Source organism: Typopeltis vanoorti, chromosome 7, assembly GCF_054136105.1.
Source record: "Typopeltis vanoorti isolate ZY-2024b chromosome 7, IOZ_Tvanoo_1.0, whole genome shotgun sequence".
Lineage (NCBI taxonomy): Eukaryota > Metazoa > Arthropoda > Arachnida > Uropygi > Thelyphonidae > Typopeltis > Typopeltis vanoorti.
This window is the reverse complement of record NC_143555.1, coordinates 98040395-98063054: the sequence shown is the minus strand read 5'-3', so window position 1 is coordinate 98063054 and position 22660 is coordinate 98040395. Positions and strand designations below refer to the sequence as shown.

Genomic DNA, 22660 nt, shown 5'->3' with positions numbered 1-22660 from the left:
CTCTCAGGTCCATAAGTTAAGTTAAAATTGGTCTGAACACTCTTGTATATATACTGCTAGTTTTTTTTAGCTACTTTCTTTTATTCCATATTTACAATTTAATTGACTCTCTACTACACCAGTTTTGCTTATTTTGTTTATTTCCATATTTAATTTGTCATCTTCACCAAAATTGTACCAGAATGCTTGTTCTGTAGGTTTCCCATTCACAATGCAGTTAATGTCTTCAATACGTTTATCATCATCATCAAATTCCTGCCATGTACCCTCAAGGGGGTGTACAGGATATGATAGTACTACATGAAAAAAATTACATCATTATTAATTTCCTATCTACAGTTTTCCTCCAAATCAGTCTGTTACTTGTCAAGACTTCAACATTATCAGATCTTATATTTCTATCGTCTAAAGCACTTTGTACAGTATCAATCCACCTATATCTTGGTCTTCCTCTGGGTCATTTTGCTGCCAACCTGGCAGAGAACACTTGTTTTGCTAATCTTTCCTCACCCATTCTGTTTAAGTGACCATACCACCTGAGATTAGCTCTGCTAACACATTCCTGGATGCTGACAATGTCAAGTTCTTTCCTAATATCCTCGTTTTTAATATGATATTGCCATTGATGCCATCTGTTCACGCCTCTAATCTTTCTCAGGACTCTCATATCTGTGGTCTCTAGTCTTTGGTCAAGTGTTTTACTTCTGACCCAGCTCTCACATCCATAAGTTAAAACTGGTTTGAACACTGTCTTGTATACAGCTAATTTAGTGTTCCGACTAATTTCTCTCTTATTCCATATGAATTTATTCAATTGACTTCCTACCATACCAGCTTTGCTGATTCTATGGTCTATTTCTATATTTAATTTACCACCTTCAGTAAAAATCGTGCCTAAATAGCTGAAATGTTTTACTTGTTCCACAGGTTTTCCATTCACAACACAGTTGACATTTTCAACGATTCTGCCTATTTTCATTGTCTTTGTCTTTTTATTGCTGACCTTCATACCATATCTATTACAACAGCTATTCAATCTAGTCAGAGAATCTTGCAGACTTATAGCAGATTTATTTAGAAGTATAACATCGTCTGCATAAAGCAAAGAGCTGACATTAACATCTCCAATTTTGATATCATGTTTAATACCACTTTCCTTCATAATGTGATCCATATAGATAATGAATAACAGAGGGGATAATGTACATCCTTGTCTCACACCAGATTTAACATTAAATCATCTTCCTGTACTTCCTTCAATTCTAACTGCTCACTTACAAAATAAAGATTAAGTATTGCTTGATATAATGCCCCATTAACACCATATAACTGCAGCGTATTGAATAGCTTCTCTCTTGGCACCTTGTCATATGCCTTTTCCAAATCGACAAAACTTAAATACAGATCTTTGTTATATTCCCATGCTTTCTCAACTATTTGTCGTAAAGTGAAGATCTGATCCTGACAGCCTCTATTTGGCCTGAATCCAACTTGTTCTTCACCAAGCTTTTCTTCCACAATTCTTCTCAACCGTTTCTCAAGTATACTTGCATAGATCTTGCCAGGAACACTCAGTAGGGAAATACCTCTGTAATTCTCACATGCAGTTTTATTTCCCTTTTTATATATGGGTACTATGAGAGCTCTACTCCAATCATTGGGAATTCGTCCCTCTGTCCAGGACTTCTGAACATTGCAGCGCAGCCACTGTAAGACTCTTATACCACCATACTTCAGCATTTCTGGTCGAATATCATCTACTCCTGCTGCCTTTCCACATTTCAAGCCTTTGATGGCTTTTTCTACTTCAAGTATGGATATGTATTCCTGACTGCATGCCTGGTCAGTGTTTTTTACCAATGTGCTGTCATCACTGCTTGTTTCATTTAGCAGTTTTTCAAAGTAATTACTCCATACTTCAAGGATATCTTTTTCTCCCATTTTTATGTCACCTTTATCATCTCTAATTCCTTTTACAGCACTGTTTCCTCCATTCTTAAGCGTCTTCAACAACCTCCAGAATATTTTGCCACCTTCTTGATATTTTTTTTCTATATTCTTGCCAAAGTCCTCCCATGACTTTTGTTTAGTTAGTTTTACACAGTGTTCAGCATTCTTGCATTTGTCACTATATTCTCTAAGAGCACAAGCTGACTTATTTGACAGAAACTTTTAATATGCTTTCTTCTTTTCCTTCACTGCCTGTTTAACTTCCTGTGTCCACCTGGGAGTTCTGATTTTTTTTATCCTTACAGACAACCTCACCACATGCCTTTCTGGCAGAATCAATGAATGTTTTCTTCAGAGTTTGCCACTGAATCTCCAAGGTTTGATTCCTGTTCTCAAACTCTTTCATTTTTTCTTCAATAATCTTTGTGTATTTTAGTCTACAGTTCACATCTGAGAGCTGCTCAACTTTTATTTGCTTTAAAACTTTCTTACATGTTATTCTTTTCAATATTAAATTCAATTTTATCCTGCTCAAGACTAAATAGTGATCACTTCCAATTTCAAATCCTCTGTACACTCTGGTGTCCTGCACCAGGGAGAAAACATCACTATCAACAATAACTTAGTCAATGAGACTTTTCTTATTCCTAGCCTCTTCTCTCCATGTGAATTTGTGCACATTTTTATGTTGGAACATGGTGTTAGTAATAACCAGTCCATGTCCTGAGCAGAAATCCAACAGATATTTGCCATTATTATTAGCTTTGCTCTTTTCTCCAAATTTTCCCAAAATATTTTTGTATGTCTGACAATCATTTCCTACTCTGCTATTTAGATCCCCAACAAGGACCAACTTTTCATTTTTCATTGTGTTTGTTGCCTCAAAAAAACTCCTCCACTTCTACCTTAGTAGAATCTTCTGTGGGACCATAGGCACAAATAAGTCTCATTGTCCAGTTCCCCATTCTCATATTTGCCCACATTACTCTACTTGAGACTGACTGCCATTCAAGAAGATTAGCCTCGTATTTTGTGTTGAATACTACGGCTACTCCTTCTTTTCCTTGATTGTCATTGCCTGAATATAACATTTTGTATTTATTGCTCAGAAAGATCTCACCAGTTTTGGTCTTTTTTGTTTCAGTCACCCCTATTATGTCAATCTGGTACTTATCTAATTCCTCAGCTAGCTCCATTTCTTTGCCATTCAGGCTTCTTAACATTGATTGTACCGATCTTTAACTCTGGTGATGTTGAGTTGGGGTTTGTTTTCAGATTTGTTCCAGTAGTTGACTTTTCGCTGTTCGCCCTAGTTCCTTGGTGAAAACAACGGGGGCCTTGTTTAACCGGACGACGCCTCAGCCGGGATGAAATTCTGTCATGTTGTACCATCATTTTTTATTTTGGTTTAACCAATAAGAATACAATTTGGTCGGCTAAATCCCAAATTGCCAGCCCATCCTCGTTCGTTCAGTATCCAAGTAGATACCTAACAGGGTGCACCACGAGAAGGTGAGGATTGGACATTAGGTCAGAAGCCCTGGTCGGTTCTCTGCATTCCTTTGAAGGCTATGTGGAGGTCTCCTCTCAGTTATACAGCTTTGACCCCTAAGCACCCCTGAATACTTTTATATGGGGTGCTTAAGGGTCAAAGCTGTATAACTGAGAGGAGACCTCCACATAGCCTTCAAAGGAATGCAGAGAACCGACCAGGGCTTCTGACCTAATGTCCAATCCTCACCTTCTCGTGGTGCACCCTGTTAGGTATCTACTTGGATACTGAACGGACGAGGATGGGATGGCAATTTGGGACTTAACAACCAAATTGTATTCTTATTGGCTTAAACAAAAATTTCAGATGATGGTACAACATTACAGAATTTCATGGCGGCTGGGCCATTGCCAGATTAAACAAGACCCCCGTTGTTTTCGTTAGGGCAAACAGCGAAAAGTCAGCTACTGGAACAAATCCTAAAACCCATCCCAACTCAACATCACCAGAGTTTAAGATTGGTACAGTCAACACAAGAAGCCTGAATGGCAAAGAAATGGAGCTAGCTGGGGAATTAGATAAGTACCAGATCGACATAATAGGAGTGACTGAAACAAAAAAGGCAAAAACTGGTGAGATCTTTCTGAGCAATAAATAAAAAAATGTTATATTCAGGCAGTGACAATCAAGGAAAGAAGGAGTAGCCATAGTATTCAACACTAAATACGAGGCTAATCTTCTTGAATGGCAGGCAGTCTCAAGTAGAGTGATGTGGGCAAATATGAGAATGGGGAACTGGACAATTAGACTTATTTGTGCCTATGGTCCCACAGAAGGTTCTACTAAGGTAGAAGTGGAGGAATTTTTTTGAGGCTTTAGAGAAAGCAACTGACACAATGAAAAAGGAAAAGTTGGTCCTTGATGGGGATCTAAATAGCAGAGTAGGAAATGATTGTCAGACATACAAAAATATTTTGGGAACAAATTCCTGAGCAGAAATCCATCAGGATTTCTGCTCTGCACATGGGCTGATTATTACTAACACCATGTTCTAACATAAAATGTGCACAAATTCACAGGGAGAGAGAAGAGGCAAGGAATAAGAAAAGTCTCGTTGACTATGCTATTGCTGACAGCGATATTTTCCCTCTTGTGCAGGACACCAGAGTGTACACAGGATTTGAAATTGGATTAGTCTTGAGCAGGAAAAAAATTGAATTTCATATTGAAAAGAATAACACTTAAGAAAGTTTTAAAGCGAATAAAAGTTGAGCAGCTCTCAGATGTTAACTGTAGACTATAATATGCAAATATTATTCAAGAGGAACCAAACCTTGGAGATTCAGTGGCAAGCCCTGAAGAAAACGCTGATTGATTCAGCCAGAGAGGCATGTGGCAAGTTTGTCTGCAAGAATAGAAAAAATCAGAACTCCATGGTGGACACAGGAAGTTAAAGAGGCAGTGATGGAAAAGAAGAAAGCATATCTAAAGCTCCTGGCAAATAAGTCAACTTGTGCTCTTAGAGAATACAGAGACAAATATAAGAAAGCTGAACACTGTGTAAAACTGGCTAAACAAAAGTCATGGGAGAACTTTGGCATGAACATAGAAAATAAATATCAGGACAGTGGCAAGATATTCTAGAGATTGTTGAAGAAGAGCTCAGAAATGGAGGAAAGAGTGCTGTAAAAGGAATTATTAGTGATGATAAAGGTGACATGAAAACAGGAGAAAAAGATATCATTGAAGTATGGAGTAATTTCTTTTAAAAATTGCTAAATGAAACAGGCAGTGATGACAGCACAGTGGTAAAAAAAAATTACCAGGCATGCAGTCAGGAATACATATCCATACTTGAAGTAGAAAAAGCCATCAAAGATTTGAAATGTGGAAAGGCAGCAGGAGTAGATGATATTCAACCAGAAATGCTGAAGTATGGGGGTATAAAAGTCTTACAGTGGCTGCACTGCATAGTTCAGAAGGACAAATTCCAGGTGATTGGAGTAGAGGTCTCATAGTACCCATATATAAGAAGGGAAATAAAACTGAATGTGAGAATTACAGAGGTACTGAGTGTTCCTTGTAAGATTTATGCCAGTATACTTAAGAAATGGTTGAGAAGAATTGTGGAAATAAAGCTTGGTGAAGAACAAGCTGGATTCAGGCCAAATAGAGGATGTTAGGATCCCGATCTTCACTTTACGACAGATAGTTGAGAAATCATGGGAATATAACAAAGACCTGTATTTAAGTTTTGTCGATCTGGAAAAGGCATATGACAAAGTGCCAATGAAACTATTCAAAACAATATAGTTATATGGTGTTAATGGGGCATGATATCAAGCATTACTTAGTCTTTATTTGAGTTGTAAGTCAGCAGTTAGAATTGAAGGAAATACAGGAAGGTGGTTTAATGTTAAATCTGGTGTCAGATAAGGATGTTCATTATCCCCTTCTGTTGTTCATTATCTATATGGATCACATTATGAAGGACAGTGGCATTAAACCTGTTATCAAAATTGGAGATGTTAATCTCAGCTCTTTTCTTTATGCGAGTGATGTTATACTTCTAAATAAATCCACTACAAGTCTGCAAGATTCCCTGACTAAATTGAATAACTGTTGTAATTGATATGGTATGAAAGTCAGCAATAACAAGACAAAGACAACGAAAAGAGGCAGAAGCATTGAAAATATCAAATGCATTGTGAATGGAGAACCTATAGAACAAGTGAAACATTTCAGTTACTTAGGCACTATTTTTAGTGAAGATCAAGAGATACCTGTACACACACAGGTATCCCTCGATTAATGCTGTTAATTAATCCCTCGATGTTATCGCTTATATCAAAATCGCGTTAATAAAATCGAATAATCAATGGTAAAAATTACAATTCGTCCATGATCGATTACTGTATTAATAATTCGTTTTATATGGTACTCTTTTAGGAAAGATAAAAAAAAAATGCAAAGTAAATGTTTCATAAATACTTGTACCTACATTATTTGCTGCAATTTTTTTTATCAAAAGAAGTTATCAAGAGTCATTTGAACAGTTTTAATTTTTTTTTCTTTTCGGCATAAATTCTACGATAACAAGCAAAATGACTCTCCAGACCTTGGCAAAAAAGCAATGAAACATAAAGAAAAAACACTGCTTCAAATATAATACATGATGGTGCAGATTTAGTTAATATTGAATCCAACATTATTTCATAGCCAAATACAGAAGAGTTTCGTACCGAATACATAGAAATTAAAAGTATCGGACGGATGCATGCATAAGCAACCAATGGGCATCTTGTAGTAAAGGTGGAGTAAGCTCCAGATCACTTTCTTTAGTATTTTCCATATAATGTAAAGCACAGTTCCTAGAGGACATGTATGATAAATAAGCCTTTGTCTCTCTATTTATTTATTTATAAATAAATAAATAGATGGTTTATTTATTTTCAGTTACAATCTAGAAATTATTGAACAAAGAATAAAAAAAACAAACCATGCTATACTGACATCGGAGGTCGCAGTATCTCTCAGATACAATTTACTGTCAAATATCACAAACCTTTACATAACGTTAAACCAAACTGACAGCAAAAAACAGTGCGGAATATCACTCGTAACATATGAATGCACAACTCTGCATGACCTCCAAGCTATACACTGAATTGTGTAAGAATATTTATATTAAACATTTTGCATGTATCTGTCAGATTAGCTGTGAGCTCTGCAGGTTAAAGGCACGTTAACTAAAACTCTTGCCGCGTATATCAAGGCATTGCGGCAATTAATTTCACCGCGTTAAGCAAGGGATACCTGTGTGTGTGTGTGTGTATATATAATTAATATATTAATTTAATTATTAAATTATTTATATATCATCTTATTAAATATTATTTAACATAATTTGCCTATTTAACATAATATAATTATGTTAAATAGGCAAAGAAATTCAAAAATGACTTGCTGTAAAGTTCATGATTCATTCATGAAATCTAAGAGGAGATGTTAGTTCACAACCTAACCAGTTATACTTTAATTTGTTCTAAGCCTCTTGGTTCTTACAAGTTTTTCCCTCCTCCTTTTGTATTATCTAATATAAAATATGAGCAAAGTAAATGTTTAATAAATGTTTGTACCTACGTTAGTTACTGCAACTTTTTATCAAAATAAAGTTATCAAGAGTTGTTTTGAAAAGTTTGTTTTTTCCTATAAATAAATATTTATAGGAAATATTCTGCAACAAATGTTCTACAATAATAAGCAAAATGACTCTCTAGACCTTGGCAAACAAGCATTCTTTGATTAACATCTGGATTCACATCCAATACTTGCTGCTTAAGTGATTCTAAACTGCGAAATATTCCATCCAGTTCTTTGATTGTTATCTTCTTTGAAACTTTATCTTCACATTTCATTTGTTCGTTGTCTTTATATGCATGTTGTTGTTCAATTTCAAGAAGATCGTTGTCACTGAAATTTTTTCAATTTGAATCTAATAATTCTTTAACATCTTCTGCATCAACACTATCAAAATCAAGGTCTTCACCAATTGCAACGATTTCTTCAACCATATTGTTCACAGAATTTTGAAAACCACCTAAGTCATTAGCTTGTTCTGGCAGGTTTTTCCAAACAGCTCTCATGCAGCTGGAAGACACTTGCTACCACAGGTCATGAATGTTTTCAATTGTGTGTTTAATGTTAAAATTTTCCCAAAATTCTTAGAGGGTAATCGTGTTTTCTCCCATTGTTGTTTCTACTGCCTTTTGAGAATGTCTTTTTAAGAAAATAGGCTTTGAAAGTTGCCATGACATCCATGGTTTGTAGCAATGATGTCGTATTTGGTGGAATTTCAGTACATTTAAAGGCACGTTAATTAAAACTCTTGCCACGTATATCAAGGGATTGTTGCAATTAGTTTTGCCTTATTAATCAAATCCTGCATTAAGCAAGGGATATCTGTGTGTGTATAAAAATTATAAAATTTTTTTTGTTCTTCTGTCTACTAATTAAAGTAATCATTTGCACAGTTCTTTTATGTAATGCTTTGTTTAGTTCGTATCCAAAAAATAGTCATGGCAAGAGCTGTGTAAAAGTTTGTTTTTGTAAAATCCACTTAAATACAGTGATGCCGTAGTTAACGACGGTAATCCTGGAACGGAATACCATCGTTATCAAAGGCTCGATTCCCCATAAGATTTAATTGAAAATAGATTAATTTGTTCTGGCTCCTCCCCACAACCATAGTACGTATTAAAAATGCAGATAAAACTCATTTAAAATGTCATAAAAATATGGTAAATATCATTTATTTATTATACATTATATGCATTTGCTACAAAAAATTAACATTAATAAAATGAATTGTTCATGAAAACAGTTTTTTAATTATCAACCTTCACCAGAAGGATAATTGGGCTCACTTCGGAGTTTTTTGGCAAATGGACCTGTAAAAAAAAACATGTCTAGGGTTGTTTGCCTCTGCTCTTTTTTAAAATGTTTCTGAAAAACTGCATGGACTTTTAATTAAATAGATCTGCAGTTCTGTTAACCTCAGATTTGTTTAGATTCCATTTCATAGCAACATTTTGAACTTCCTCCCACTTTGCCAAAACATTTTTGATTTCATCAGTCGTAATTTGTTCTTTCTCTCCATCCTCATCTTCAGATGAAATTTCCATTTCCTTTTATTCACATTGCTTCTTGAAAAGTTCTTTTAGCTTGTCAGTAGTCAGTTCACAGTCATGCATCTCCAATAATTCTTCAACATCTTCTTCCTCTACTTCCAAGTTAAGATCATGAGCTGTTGCCACAATATCCTTTACCAATTTGTGTCCTTCATCTGAAGTTTCTTCATTACCAAAGAAAGGATACAGTTTCCTCCATGCTGCTTTGAGACATTTCATTGTTACTTCTTGCCAAGCCTTTACAATTAGCCTAATTACTATGACAATGTTGAATTCTTCCTTCCAAAATTTTCTTAAGGTTACGTTGGTAGCCTCACACATTTCAAAGCACCTGGTAAAAAGTGCCCTTGTGTAAAGTTATTTTAAAATTTGCAATTATCAGCTGATCCACAGGTTGAATCAGAGATGTAGTCTTGGGAGGAAGAAAAATCATCTTGATAAAATCTAATTACTCTGGTAGCTCTTCTTGTATACCCGTTGGATAGCCAGGTGCATTATCCAAGGTTAAAATGGCTTTAGAGTCGGATTATTTTGCTCAAGATGGACTTTGACAGTTGGTCCAAACACTTCGCGAATCCAGTCTCTAAATTCCATTCTTGAGACCCAGGCTTTGCTGTTAGACTTCCACAAAACACCGAGATTAGATTTAGAGATATTCAAAAAGTTCACTTTTTGAATGCTCGGGGATTCTCTGAGTGGTAGATTAACATTGGTTTTACCTTGCAATCTCCACTTGCATTTGCTGCTAAAAGCAATGTTAATCTATCATTCATTGGTTTATGCCCAGGAAGTGTTTTTTCTTCTTTTGTGATAAATGTCTTGTTGGTTATTTTCTTTCAAAATAACCCAGTCTCATCACAATTGAAGACTTGTTGAGGTATGTATTCTCCTTCTATTATTCTTGTAAAGCTATTAACAAATTTATCTGCTGCTACTTTGTCAGCACTAGTTGCCTCTCCATGTCTGACCACTCTATGAATTCCTGTTTTTTTTTTTTTTTAAAGTTTTCAAAACCAACCTCTGCTAGCTTTGAAATCATCATCTACCTCAGAACTTGATCTCAGTCTTCTTTTTCAAATCTTGATAAATCTGCTTAGCTTTCTGACAGATTGCATTTTGAGATGTAGTATCGCCTGCCATTTCTATTTCTTTGATCCAAATTAGTAATAGATTTTCCATTTGCTTAAAAAGAAGCCCTCTGACATTCAACCTTGAAGTTCCCTTAGCTACCATAAGTTCTTTCTTAGCCAAAATGATTGAATGACTGGTTTCATATATTCGAGCTAGCTGCATAACTTTCACACCTTCATGATGTTTTGCTATTATTTCTTTCTTCTGTTCAATAGAGAAAATTTTTCTGTTGTTTTTTCCCTCACTAGCTTTCTTTTTGGGACCCATTTTGTCACACGGTAAAAAAAATTCACTCTATAAAAAAAAAAATACGCAAAATACGGTATTATTACAAATTGTACAACACTAAGACAAGGAATACAAAGAACATGGTCACCTGAAAATAAAAATAAAAGTTCAAAAAAAAAAAAAAAAACTTTTTGAAATAAAAGTTAACAGTTAAATTCGAAACCTGCAATTTTTGACTTAGTGCATTTTGCTTGTAAGGTGACGATATTAGATACTGCACTTACCATAACATACACTGATTAGCAGCTTATAGATATAACGATTATTATACAGATTTGATTTCATTTTGCCTTTTGATGGCGAACGAACAGTGACACGCACCCACCGATTTATTGTCTATATGAACCAACACAAAAAATAAATGCTTAAATACTCATTTTCATCATAAAACGAATTTATAACCACAAATTTAAAAATAAAGCACAGTGCACTACAAGAAAAGAAACAATAAACGGAAAACGTAAACAGCTGGCTACGATGGGTCAAACATATCTGAGCTTCACAGCTATACCGTGTGGCTGTTCTCTATTCGACAATGTCTTCCCGCAGGTGGTTGAGTGCGATCAAGAAAATTCCATTTTTTTTAAGATCGGATAGAGGTTCACATAATCGAGAGTCGTTAACCAAGAGATTTGTTTCTTACAGCCATTTGTCGTTAACCAAGCACGTCATTATCTGAGGCCGTTGTTAACTAAGCCATCACTGTACTTTGATGCCAAAAGCAGACGGCTTGAATTTCTCCAGATCTTTTCATGCTATTTTTTCAAAATAGCCTAAGCTATATAATCAGTAATCAGTACTGGATTGCACTTCATGATAAATTTATATTTTTCATTCTTCCATGTTTTTATCCTAACATAAATAAAGCATTTATATATGAAGTATCATCATGAATAACTACTTGATGAAAGTAGCTCATTATGCAGAACACACTGCCTAAGAAGTGTACATTGCCTAATATTTGCGCTCATGGAGATATTGAGAGATTACTTGATAGTATTCTCCACAACTGGCAGAAATTACATCATACACAGTTTTGTTTGTACTAGGATAAAATATGGATGAAAATAAGAATTTTTGTCAAGTATGATATACTAACTTGGCAAAAAAATGTGCTACATTAGTGCCAGAGAACAGTGGGATGGCAAGTTTGATGTAAAGATGTTTTCCTTCTTATGAGTGAATTGAATTAGATTCTGGTATGTACATGATGAATATTTAATAATCAGAAATGTAGAGTATTGTTGATCAAACGTTGTGAAGAGCTTATTTGGGCAGGGGGAGGGGGAGTGCTTTTTTGAATTTGAAATTTTTATGAAAGTAATGTAATAATGTCCCAATACTTTCCCATTCAGAAGCAAGTTATCTATAAAGAAATTTTAGCGAAATAACATTTTGCAAAAAGAAGTTATTAACAATGAATCAGCTGTTTATTATCCAGTAATAATGTCTGCATTAGCTTCTCTTCCATGCTCAAGAGAGGGGAAAAGCTGGGAAAACTTGCCTTCATCACGTTGATGTTATGAAACTGTTCTTCTTTATAAAAACAGTGTTATTTTTAGTTTCTAGTTTAAAGCTTTTATATTAAAAAAATGACTTAGTTTGCAGAAGTTAAACTTATTTCATTTAGACATTTCAGTTATTCACTTTTTCTTTCACAGAGATTATCTTCAGAAAGTTCATTCTCCTGTGGTATTTTGCCACAATGATTTACAGGAGGGTAAGTTTGATTTTTTTATTCTTAAATAAGAATAGTAACAAATTTTACAGTGTAAACTACCCAGATTATCTTTCTCTGAATTGAACTGGATACAGCATTCATCATAGTTTGCTTTTCTATTTTTTTACACTCGTCTCCCATCTTGAGAGAGAGACAAGATTTATGTGAAAAGTGGTGTAATATATTTCTGGCTTCAGTTTCTTCATTTTAATTATTTATCAATAACTCAGAACACCATCAGAACAAATTAAATAATTGTTAAGCTGCAAACTACCATCCTTAGAGCACAAAAACACTTGTCACAACATAAGGCACTGACAGTAGAGTCATTTGAGAAACTAATTCAAAATTATAATGAATAAAAGAAAATGTATCATAGTGCCTGCTAGAGCTGGATTTCAAGTAGTTCACTGCTGTTAGGCTTGCAGGTGATTCTTCCATCAGTTTGGTAAATTTAATGCAACTATGCTTTAGTGCTTTATTAATGCTGACTTTGAAAAGTTTCTTAGGTGGCTTGTAGCAGCTTCTTAGTAGTACCATAGTTTTCTTTTATTTAATTCTGCATGAATGAGTATCCATTGTGATCTCAGTTCTGATTTCATGTAATTATGGTAACATACATGTTTTGGAGACAGCATCAGCAATGAAATACTTCCTGATCTTCAACAGATGTAGCAACATTAATTTACCAGTAGCTGTAAACTATTCTGTTTAATCTCTAGAGTACTAGATAAGATGTCACTTCTTTTGTCCATTACAGTTTTGAATTGTTTCCACAGTTACTTTATTGTTAGTGATTTGCATCTTGTTAGCTCAGGGGGATGCTAGCTTGAAATATAGCAAATAGTAGCAGCATACAAAATTAGATTTATTTTGTTCTTGTAGTTTTGTTTATTGTAGTTCTTCCAGAACTGAAATTCTTCTTAGGATAGCCAAGCCACACTGATGTGCTAGTACTAAACTTTAGAAGTGTAAATGCTGGTGGAGCTTATGTTCTGGTCACCATTTGAGTAGATGAAAGTTCAGTCATTCTGCAGCAACCAGGTCCTCTGCATAACTGGTTAGTAGCCTTGGATATGTCCCTCTTCCCAGCCATCTGGCATGAGACTAAAGACAACTATCCAAGAGTGAATTAGCATTGACAGGTGTCAAGGTGCAGTCTACATCTCAGAAGGCCAAATCTCTGTAGTTTGTACCGCTCAGTCAGAGATTAGTACCATTACTAAAGCCTGAAATGGCTAAAAACCATGTTTTGGATTACATGGCAATGAACCAGTTATTTTTTCCTAATATCATCTGAAACCAAATCTAATGATAAATCTTGAGATTTTTAGTTAAGCTGGCATTGATAATTCTGATGAACAGCAATATGGAAGTATTTGTAAAAAAAAAAAATAAGAACGTCAGAAACTGAATGTAACAAAAAAAAAAAAAAATAATTTAAATGACTTGGTCATCAGTCTACCTAATTGCCTTGCCCTCTTCTGTACTTAATTAAATATTTTTATGGATCTCTTAGGGGGGAATTATCCTAAATGTGAGAACAGTATTCAGTGTTTGTACAGAGTTGATGTCCAAAGGAAAAATTGCACTTTGAGTGAGAGAACCTGTTTTGGATATTGAGGAAATAGTTTGTAATATGTTCATCCTATGAAACAAACTTTAGAGTTGACTTGTGTGTGTTTCAGCAATGGAAACTTGGTTTTGAGTTTTTTATTTGGCATCAGTATTAGTTTGTAATGTGTCAATAGCAATAATATATTTTTTAGTTCATTAATATTCTGATAATGTGCAAACTTTGTTTGCTTAGGATGAAACCAAGAATATAATTTCTTGTCATCTTTAATTTAAAGTGTTCTGATGTTTTGCAGATTGTAATGGTTTTCTCAGGAAACTTGCACATGTAAATTTTATTATAGTTTTATTTTTTTCTGTAAGAAATTAAATTCAGTAAAATGGTTGTCTATTGTGATATAATAAAATTTAAGAAATCCCATCTTGCTTGATATTTTTCTCACTATTTATTATAATTCCTTTTATAATTGATTTTGAGTTGCACTTTTTTAGGAAATATACTTATACCTGATGGGACTGGTTCAATTGAAGAGAAGGTTATTTTCATAGACTTTGAATATTGCAGCTATAATTACAGGTAAATAGAAATATGTACTGTATTTCTGTGATCAAATGTCTAAATTTTAGAAAATTATACCATACTATAAATTTTATTATAGTTTTATTTTCTTTGTAAGAAATTAAATTCAGTAAAATGGTTGTCTATTGTGATATAATAAAATTTATATGAATTTATATCTAATATTGTGATATAATAAAATTTATATCACAATATTAGATAAAAGAGACACTATTTGTAATTTCCCTCCACTTGCAAATACCACAACCCATCATATCACCCAAGGATGTAAATAATGTATTATTTAGATTCTATTATTGCCATTCTAGAGTGGCAATAATAGAATTTGCAATTGCTCTCAGTCCAGTTATTTAGCTTATATAGCTCTTACATTAAATCTACACACTCATATTCTTGATAACTTTCTTCTTTTCTTATGCCTGTCTTCTTCAAATTTTCCCCATTGAACCCAAAGGAATTTTTCCAAATGAAATGTCACAAATTGGCATTTTCTAAATGTGCAATGTCTTTCCATCATTTCTTTTATAGCAAAATCAAATCAACCTTCTTCTATTCTCATTTATTTGAGCAAAACCACATGGGCTCCAAATTTTTTTTCTACTTCTGTTCAAACCTGCGCATTCAGATCTAAGTTGTTACCCTTATTATGAATATACCCTCTAACTGTACCTCAAATAAGGTCTTTTCTTCATCATAACCTTGTTTATGTACATAATTTATATATGGTCTATTTTATGCTTTTAAAGCAACATAGTAATATTGCATTCTTTGAGTAATTCATGATCAAATCAGACTTCATTTTTTTAAATAATTGATGTTTATTTCTGATTTGGAGTAAACATTAACAATGCCATGGCAATAGCATGTGACTTTGGCTGGTTTGTTTTTTGCCAGTTTATTAATGTCATTTTCTTTAATCAAAGCAAATATAATGGAAAAAATATTAAGAAATAAGACTAATTCATGATTTTTGTTAAAATTTGGTTTACTAGCATAATGTCATTTTCAAGTAATCATTCCTTAGAGACATCTGCACTAGTTTTTCTATTATGATATCATCATCAAATTCCTGCCACGTACCCTCAAGGGGGTGTACAGGATATGATAGCACTACATGAAAAAATTTCATCATTACTAACTTCCTATCTACAATTTTCCTCCAAATCAGTCTGTTACTTGTCAAGACTCCAACATTATCAGATCTTATGTTTCTATCGTCTAAGGCACTTGGTACCATATCAATCCACTTATATCTTGGTCTTCCTCTGGATCGTTTTTGCTGCCAACCTGGCAGAGAACACTTGTCTTTCCTCGCCCATTCTGTTTAAGTGACCATACCACCTGAGATTAGCTCTGCTAACGCATTCCTCGATGCTGACAATGTCAAGTTCTTTCCTAATATCCTCGTTTTTAATATGATATTGCCAATGATTCCATCTGTTCACGCCTATAATCTTTCTCAGGACTCTGATATCTGCGGTCTCTAGTCTTTGGTCAAGTGTTTTACTTCTGACCCAGCTCTCAGATCCATAAGTTAAAACTGATTTGAACACACTCTTATATATAGCTAATTTAGTGTTCCAACTAATTTCTCTCTTATTCCATATGAATTTATTCAATTGACTTCCCACCATACCAGCTTTGCTGATTCTTTTGTCTATTTCTATATTTAATTTACCATCTTCAGTAAAAATTATGCCTAAGTAGCTGAAATGTTTTACTTGTTCCACAGGTTCTCCATTCACAACACAGTGGACATTTTCAATGATTCTGCCTATTTTCATTGCCTTTTTACTGCTGACCTTCATACCATATCTATTACAACAGTTATTCAATTTAGTCACAGAATCTTGCAGACTTGTAGCGGATTTATTTAGAAGTATAACATCATCTGCATAAAGCAAAGAGCTGACATTAGCATCTCCAATTTTGATATCATGTTTAATACCACTTTCCTTCATAATGTGATCCATATAGATAATGTACATAATTATCTCACACCAGATTTAACATTAAGCCATCTTCCTGTACTTCCTTCAATTCTAACTGCTGACTTACAACTCAAATAAAGACTAAGTATTGCTTGATATCATGCCCCATTAACACCATATAACTATATTGTTTTGAATAGTTTCATTGGCACTTTGTCATATGCCTTTTCCAGATCGACAAAACTTAAATACAGGTCTTTGTTATATTCCCATGATTTCTCCACTATTTGCCGTAAAGCGAAGATCTGATCCTGACAGCCTCTAGTTGATCTGAATCCAGCTTGTTCTTCACCAAGCTTTTCTTCCACAATTTTTCTCAACTGCTTCTCAAGTATACTTGCATATATCTTACCAGGATCACTCAATATACCTCTGTAATTCTCACATTCAGTGTTATTTCCTTTTTTATATATGGGTACTATGAGAGCTCTACTCCAATCATTGGGAATTCGTTCCTCTGTCCAGGACTTCTGAACTATGCAGTGCAGCCACTGTAAGACTTTTATACCACCATACTTCAGCATTTCTGGTCGAATATCATCTACTCCTGCTGCCTTTCCACATTTCAAATCTTTGATGGCTTTTTCTACTTCAAGTATGGATATGTATTCCTGACTGCATGCCTGGTAATTTTTTTTTACCACTGTGCTGTCATCACTGCCTGTTTCATTTAGCAATTTTTAAAAGAAATTACTCCATACTTCAATGATATCTTTTTCTCCTGTTTTCATGTCACCTTTATCATCTCTAATAGTTTCTTTTACAGCACTCTTTCCTCCATTCCTAAGCTTCTTCAACAAGAAATTATGATATCAATAATATGAATTCTGGTTAGATATTTGATTTATGTTGCTGTGCAGATATGTCCCTCCCCGACCCAACATCCAATGAACAGATCTTATAATTCAGCTGAAGTGCAATAGGCTACATGAGGAAATAATATTTACACAAATTCCTATTTTTGTGTAAATAGGAATTTGGAGAAAGAATAGCTGATTTTTAATGAAATAATGTAGACAGTGTAGCTCAGTGGAACTGGTGCTTGCATCCTCTGTGCTTGGTTGCTTGAAGTTTGACTTAAGTTCAAGTCTAGTCGCCGACTGGAGGAACTTTTTCTAAGCCTTTCTTTGACCGGCTCCTGAGTTAGTCGATCTCTGGCATGGGCAAGCGGGTTTTTCCTCCCGGAAACTCTGGTTTTTCATCCCGTAAACTCAAGATAATCGACTGTAGTATCTACATTATTTCAGACAGTGATATATCTTGTTAAGGTTAGGTACCAAGAGATGGCAGCACTTGTTTGCCAGCCTCTTCATCAGTGGCTGCTATAATTAGTGATAGATATGGGCCAGCTATCTCTGATTGGTTACCAGTGGAGATTGAACTGTCCACTCAGTCTCAAAAAGCTAGATAGGGTATCAAGGCCTTGCCTGCTGCCTATGAGGGAATAAAAGGTGTTAGCTGATTTATTTTATTTATTATTGATATAGACAAACAGTAAGTACTTGTTCGTATAGTCAGATTTATCTTTTCAAGTTTTTATCTATTTGAAAGATAAATTGGATGATATCCAATGTGCATTCCAGCTCATTCAGTATCAGTGAGATCCTTTAGTTGAAAAGAACTAGGTTCAAATCCTGTCTAGGATGTGAAGAACCTCTAAGGTTTTTTCAACTGAAGATGAGTTTAACTAATCTTATCTGGATATATTCCAGGTTTTCCTCTCAAATTCTGGCTCTTCATCCTGTAGAGTCAACTGGAAAACTCATGAAATTAGCTAACATATCTAAGGATTTCTGAATATTGGGTTCATGATGCTCCATAATATACTGTTTTCATAGCTGTAATTGCTTGGTTGTGATTCAACTCAAACCAGTGAGATGATCATGAGTTTTTGGATATTTATTGAGGAATGAGGCAGAATTATTGTATTAATCTCTGTCTCTAAGATGAAAGTTATTCCAGTTTCATAAGATGACAAAACTTTTGTATATTGATTTGATGGCTGGATTCCCTCTGTTCATTTAATTTATTAGGATGTCTTTTTTTTTTTTTAACTGGGAATTCCACCTGTTGTTGTCTTGTCCTTTGAAGAGTCTTAGATGTTTCCGTGTGCTCCTTGTACTGCTTTGGCTATGTCGATGATTTTGTTTGTATAGAGCTGTTGTTCAGAATTAGGATCTATTTCTTGCAAGGCTGCTGTAATTGCTGGACAGGTAAAGATGTGAGTGGGTGTCAGTTCAGTATTGGGGCAGTTGTTGCAGTTTCTATATGTTCTCGTATCATCTGTATTGATCTTCATTCCTCTATAATATCCGAACAAGACATTATAGAGGAATTTTTTCTTTTTTTCCTTAATTCCACCTGTGAAATTAAGGAAAAAAGATAGTATAGTAGGTTGTTGAAGAACTTGATAAACTGCAGATCCTGCTCTGAAGATCTGTCATGTGGTCTTCAGAATAGGGTTCAGACATCAAATAAGTAAAGTTGCAAACACTGGGTTTAGATTTTAAATAAAGACAGCAGAAGAACATTCCCCTCACTTGAAAGAGTTCTATATCTGTCTGTCTCAGCATATTTGAGTAATTAAATATTTTGTTTGGCTAAGGCAGTAATGTACATGCTTTGGTTACTATAATTTTAATTGCACAATTGATTTGTACCAGACATCACTTTCAGCATTTGCACAGCAACATGATTTTATTGGATATGAGAAAAATATTTGAAAAACTCTTTTAGAAATATAGTGTAGACATATCATCCCTCTCTCTCTATATATATATTTCAGTAATTGTGAAGTTTTCCTCTAAAATGTTACTAAGACTTAAGATCTTGAGTCCAAGTACTTGTCATTTGTTTCTATGACAAATGCATCACTACCATAACAACAAAAAAAAAACTCTTGGCAAAATGTTGACAATGAATTTCATGGACTACAATTTTTTGAGAATTTTGAATATTTAAATTTTGTAAATATTTGTTTTCAGATTTTGGCTTCTTTATAAAAGTATTAGGGTTAGAATACATCCTAGAATGCATTTTATCTTGAGTACTGAAACTTTTTCAAAGGTCAATCAAGCAATTTATATTTAAAAACTTGTTTAACCATCAGTCAGTTCATTTCGGTATGTTTGCTAAACTCACTAGTGATGGTTTCTTTATGACAGTTGGTTATAAAAGCATACTTGATCAGTTGCAAAATTATACTTACGTTACTAATATTTATTATTATCCCAAGACCCCCATGAAGTTAAACATTGTTGGAGGTCCCTTTATCTCTCTCTCTCTCTCTCTCTCTCTCTCTCTCTTTCACACACACACACAGCTCATCATACCGTGCCTTAAATACATTCAAATTCTATGCAGAAACCACACTCAGGCATTGCATTCCAATCATTTACAACTCTATGCAAAAAACCTGCTTCTCACGCTGTTGCTCACATGCTCTTCTTATATCTTCCAGGAATGACCTTTTGTTCTCTATTTTATGAAAAATCCTCTTCAATATTAATCCTAGAACAATCCCTTACGAACTTGCACTTCTATCATATCACCCATCTTTTTTCTATCTACCAGACTCCACATCTCAACCTTTCTTTATAATCAGCATTCCTGAGAACTGAAATTACCTTAGTCAGTTGCCTCTGTAACCTTTCCAATATCTCTTCATCCTTTTGAAAACCAGGTGACCAAATCTATATACAGTAGTCCATATGTGGCTTTATACAATGAAATCTCCTTACTTTGATAAGTCAGCTTCCTCTGCATCATTGCCAGAATTTGTTGTGTTGTCCTCACAATTTTGGCAATGTGTCCTCTAAATTTTATATCCTTATCTATCCCCCCCCGCCTCCAGAGTCTTATTTCCTCCAACCAACCATATATCCATCCTCACCAAGAGTAAATTCTACATCCCATCTTTGGTTTCCAAATTTTAAAATCTTCCATTTCATAGCATCAAACTTGCATTCCCCCCCCCCTTCCCATGCCCATTCACTGTCTATTGAAGTCTTTGTAAGGCTACATCTGCTCTACTCCTCATAGTTCTTTCCTGCTTTGGTTCATCTGCAAACAACTGAATATCCCCATTCAAATCCTCCCCAATATCATTAATGTATAGGTTAAACACAATAAGTTAAACTTGCTAGTGCCTATCAATAGGTAATATCAATTCAGTGCAGTAGTCTAATATCTAACCCCATCTGTGCTAGCTTGACTATCAACTTATGTGTTAATCTGTCAAGTCTTTGGAACATCTAAGTATAGTACTGTGTATCCATCACCCTTGTCCAATGCAGCTGTCATCCTGTTGTAATAAGTGGATTACTAAAACATGAAATCCCTTCAGCAGGTCTGTGTTGTCAACAAAGATAATACTACTGTTGTTAACCAAATTCTGGATCCTGGTTTTTGCTAACCTCTCCAACCTTTTAACCACAACACCTGACACACAGAGCGGCCTATAATTTGAGGCTTGAGTTCTGTCACCTCCCTGATGAAATGGCACAGTCCTCCCTTCCTTCCATTCCTTTGTGACTTGACCCAATAGAAGATTGATATTAAAAAAATATGCTAAGGCAGATGTCAACTCCCTGGCATATTTCTTCAAAATGCATGGTAATATATCAAGTCCCACAGCCTTATTAACATAGGCTAAATAGCCATAAAAATAATACTATTTTTGTTTAGGAGTACCCCTTTTTTATAATGTCATTGGCTTTTTATTCAAATTCTAGGGCATTACTGATGTTTTATGTGGAGAGATATATGAAGAATATTTAGGAGGAAAAAAACAGGGGAAAAAAATATGTATATAGGAAGAATAAAAACTGGACATACCTTTTGTGGGATGTTGCTGGCTGTCTTCTTTTTCAGTGGCATCCCAGCATATGGTGATATACATTCATTGTTGAAGGAAGTATGACTGAAGGGGGAGGGATCGGAATAATGAAGTTTGAGAGATGTGGAAGAATTATCGGTGAGGCAAGAAGTATGCGAACTTTTTGAACTTTTTTGAAAAACCCATTTTTTTAAAATATTTTTTAGTGGGCAGAGAATACTTTGGGATGGGGGGGGTGAACATAGACATTTTTGGGGAAGGAGAAGGATACTATGGGATAAGATCAGAGGTGGGAGGACAGAGTGTGAGCCGTCTTGACAGTGCATCGTCTAAAGAGCTCGTGAGTGAAGTGGAGGCTATGTCATGCCGGCATGGTGTTTCTGTCTTTGGTGTATCTGTGTTGTATTATATTGGTCAGAGTCATGACCTAATTTTTATGTTAAGAAGCTTCCAACTCTCGGAAATTATGTAGGGCAGGTGGACGTTTATTGAGTTTTTGCTGGAAGAGTCAGAGAGTTGGAAGCTCCATAACATAAAAATTAGCTCACGACTCCAACCAATAGAATACAACACAGATACACCAAGCCACCGGCATGACATAACATCCATGAGCTCTGAAGGCTATGCACTGTTGAAACGGCTCACCCCCCCCCATTCTCCCACCCTGATCTTATCCCATAATATCCTTCTACAAAAATTTCTATGTTCACCCCCATCCCAAAGTATTCTCTTCCCACCTTTAATAATTTAAAAAATATAAAGAAACCTGGGTTTTTCAAAAGTTCAAAAAGTTCTCATATCTCTTGCCTCGCCAATAATTCTCCCACATCTCTCAAACCCCACTTTTCTGACCCCTTCAGTCATACCTCCTTCCTTTAACAGTGAATGTATATCACCATACACTTGAATTCCACTGAAAAAAAGAAGACAGCCAGCAACATGCCACAATTTACTTTTATGTCCAGTTTTTATTCTTCCTCTATATATACAGGGTGTTCGGGATAAATTTGACATATTTATAATTATATTTTTCCGTAAGTTACATGTATTAACACACACTTCTCTTCATTTAAAAGTTTGGACCCTTCTTCATTCACATACAAGATGTCAGAAAGGATGGATAGCTGGAACCCACCTGAATCATGGAAGAGAATAACTTGTATCATGATGATTCGTGCCCGCCATCAAAATAAGGATATTACGACTGCTGCCCAATGCTCCCTGAATACAGTAAAAACAATCAGGCATGAACTAGAGACTTGCAATGGTGACTACGAGGATGTAGCAAGAAGAAAGATCCCTAGCAGACGATCTGATTGCGTTCATACAGCAGAATTCCTCGCAAATCTGCAGGAACAGGTGTTGAAGAACCCTGGCATTGGAATTCGGGCTTTGTTCGTGGAGTT

At 34.9% G+C, this 22660-nt stretch overlaps 1 protein-coding gene across 2 annotated transcripts in view; it reads left to right on the top strand.

The window, feature by feature from the left end:
• The window catches only part of LOC150104892 (choline/ethanolamine kinase-like), a 210467-nt gene that overhangs the window by 110155 nt on the left and 77652 nt on the right, over positions 1–22660 (top strand). For both annotated transcript variants that reach the window (XM_090395413.1, XM_090395412.1), the window contains 2 exons: positions 12213–12271; positions 14339–14423. In XM_090395413.1, the coding sequence (XP_090251539.1) occupies positions 12213–12271; positions 14339–14423 (144 nt within the window). The remainder of the gene's footprint in view (positions 1–12212; positions 12272–14338; positions 14424–22660) is intronic.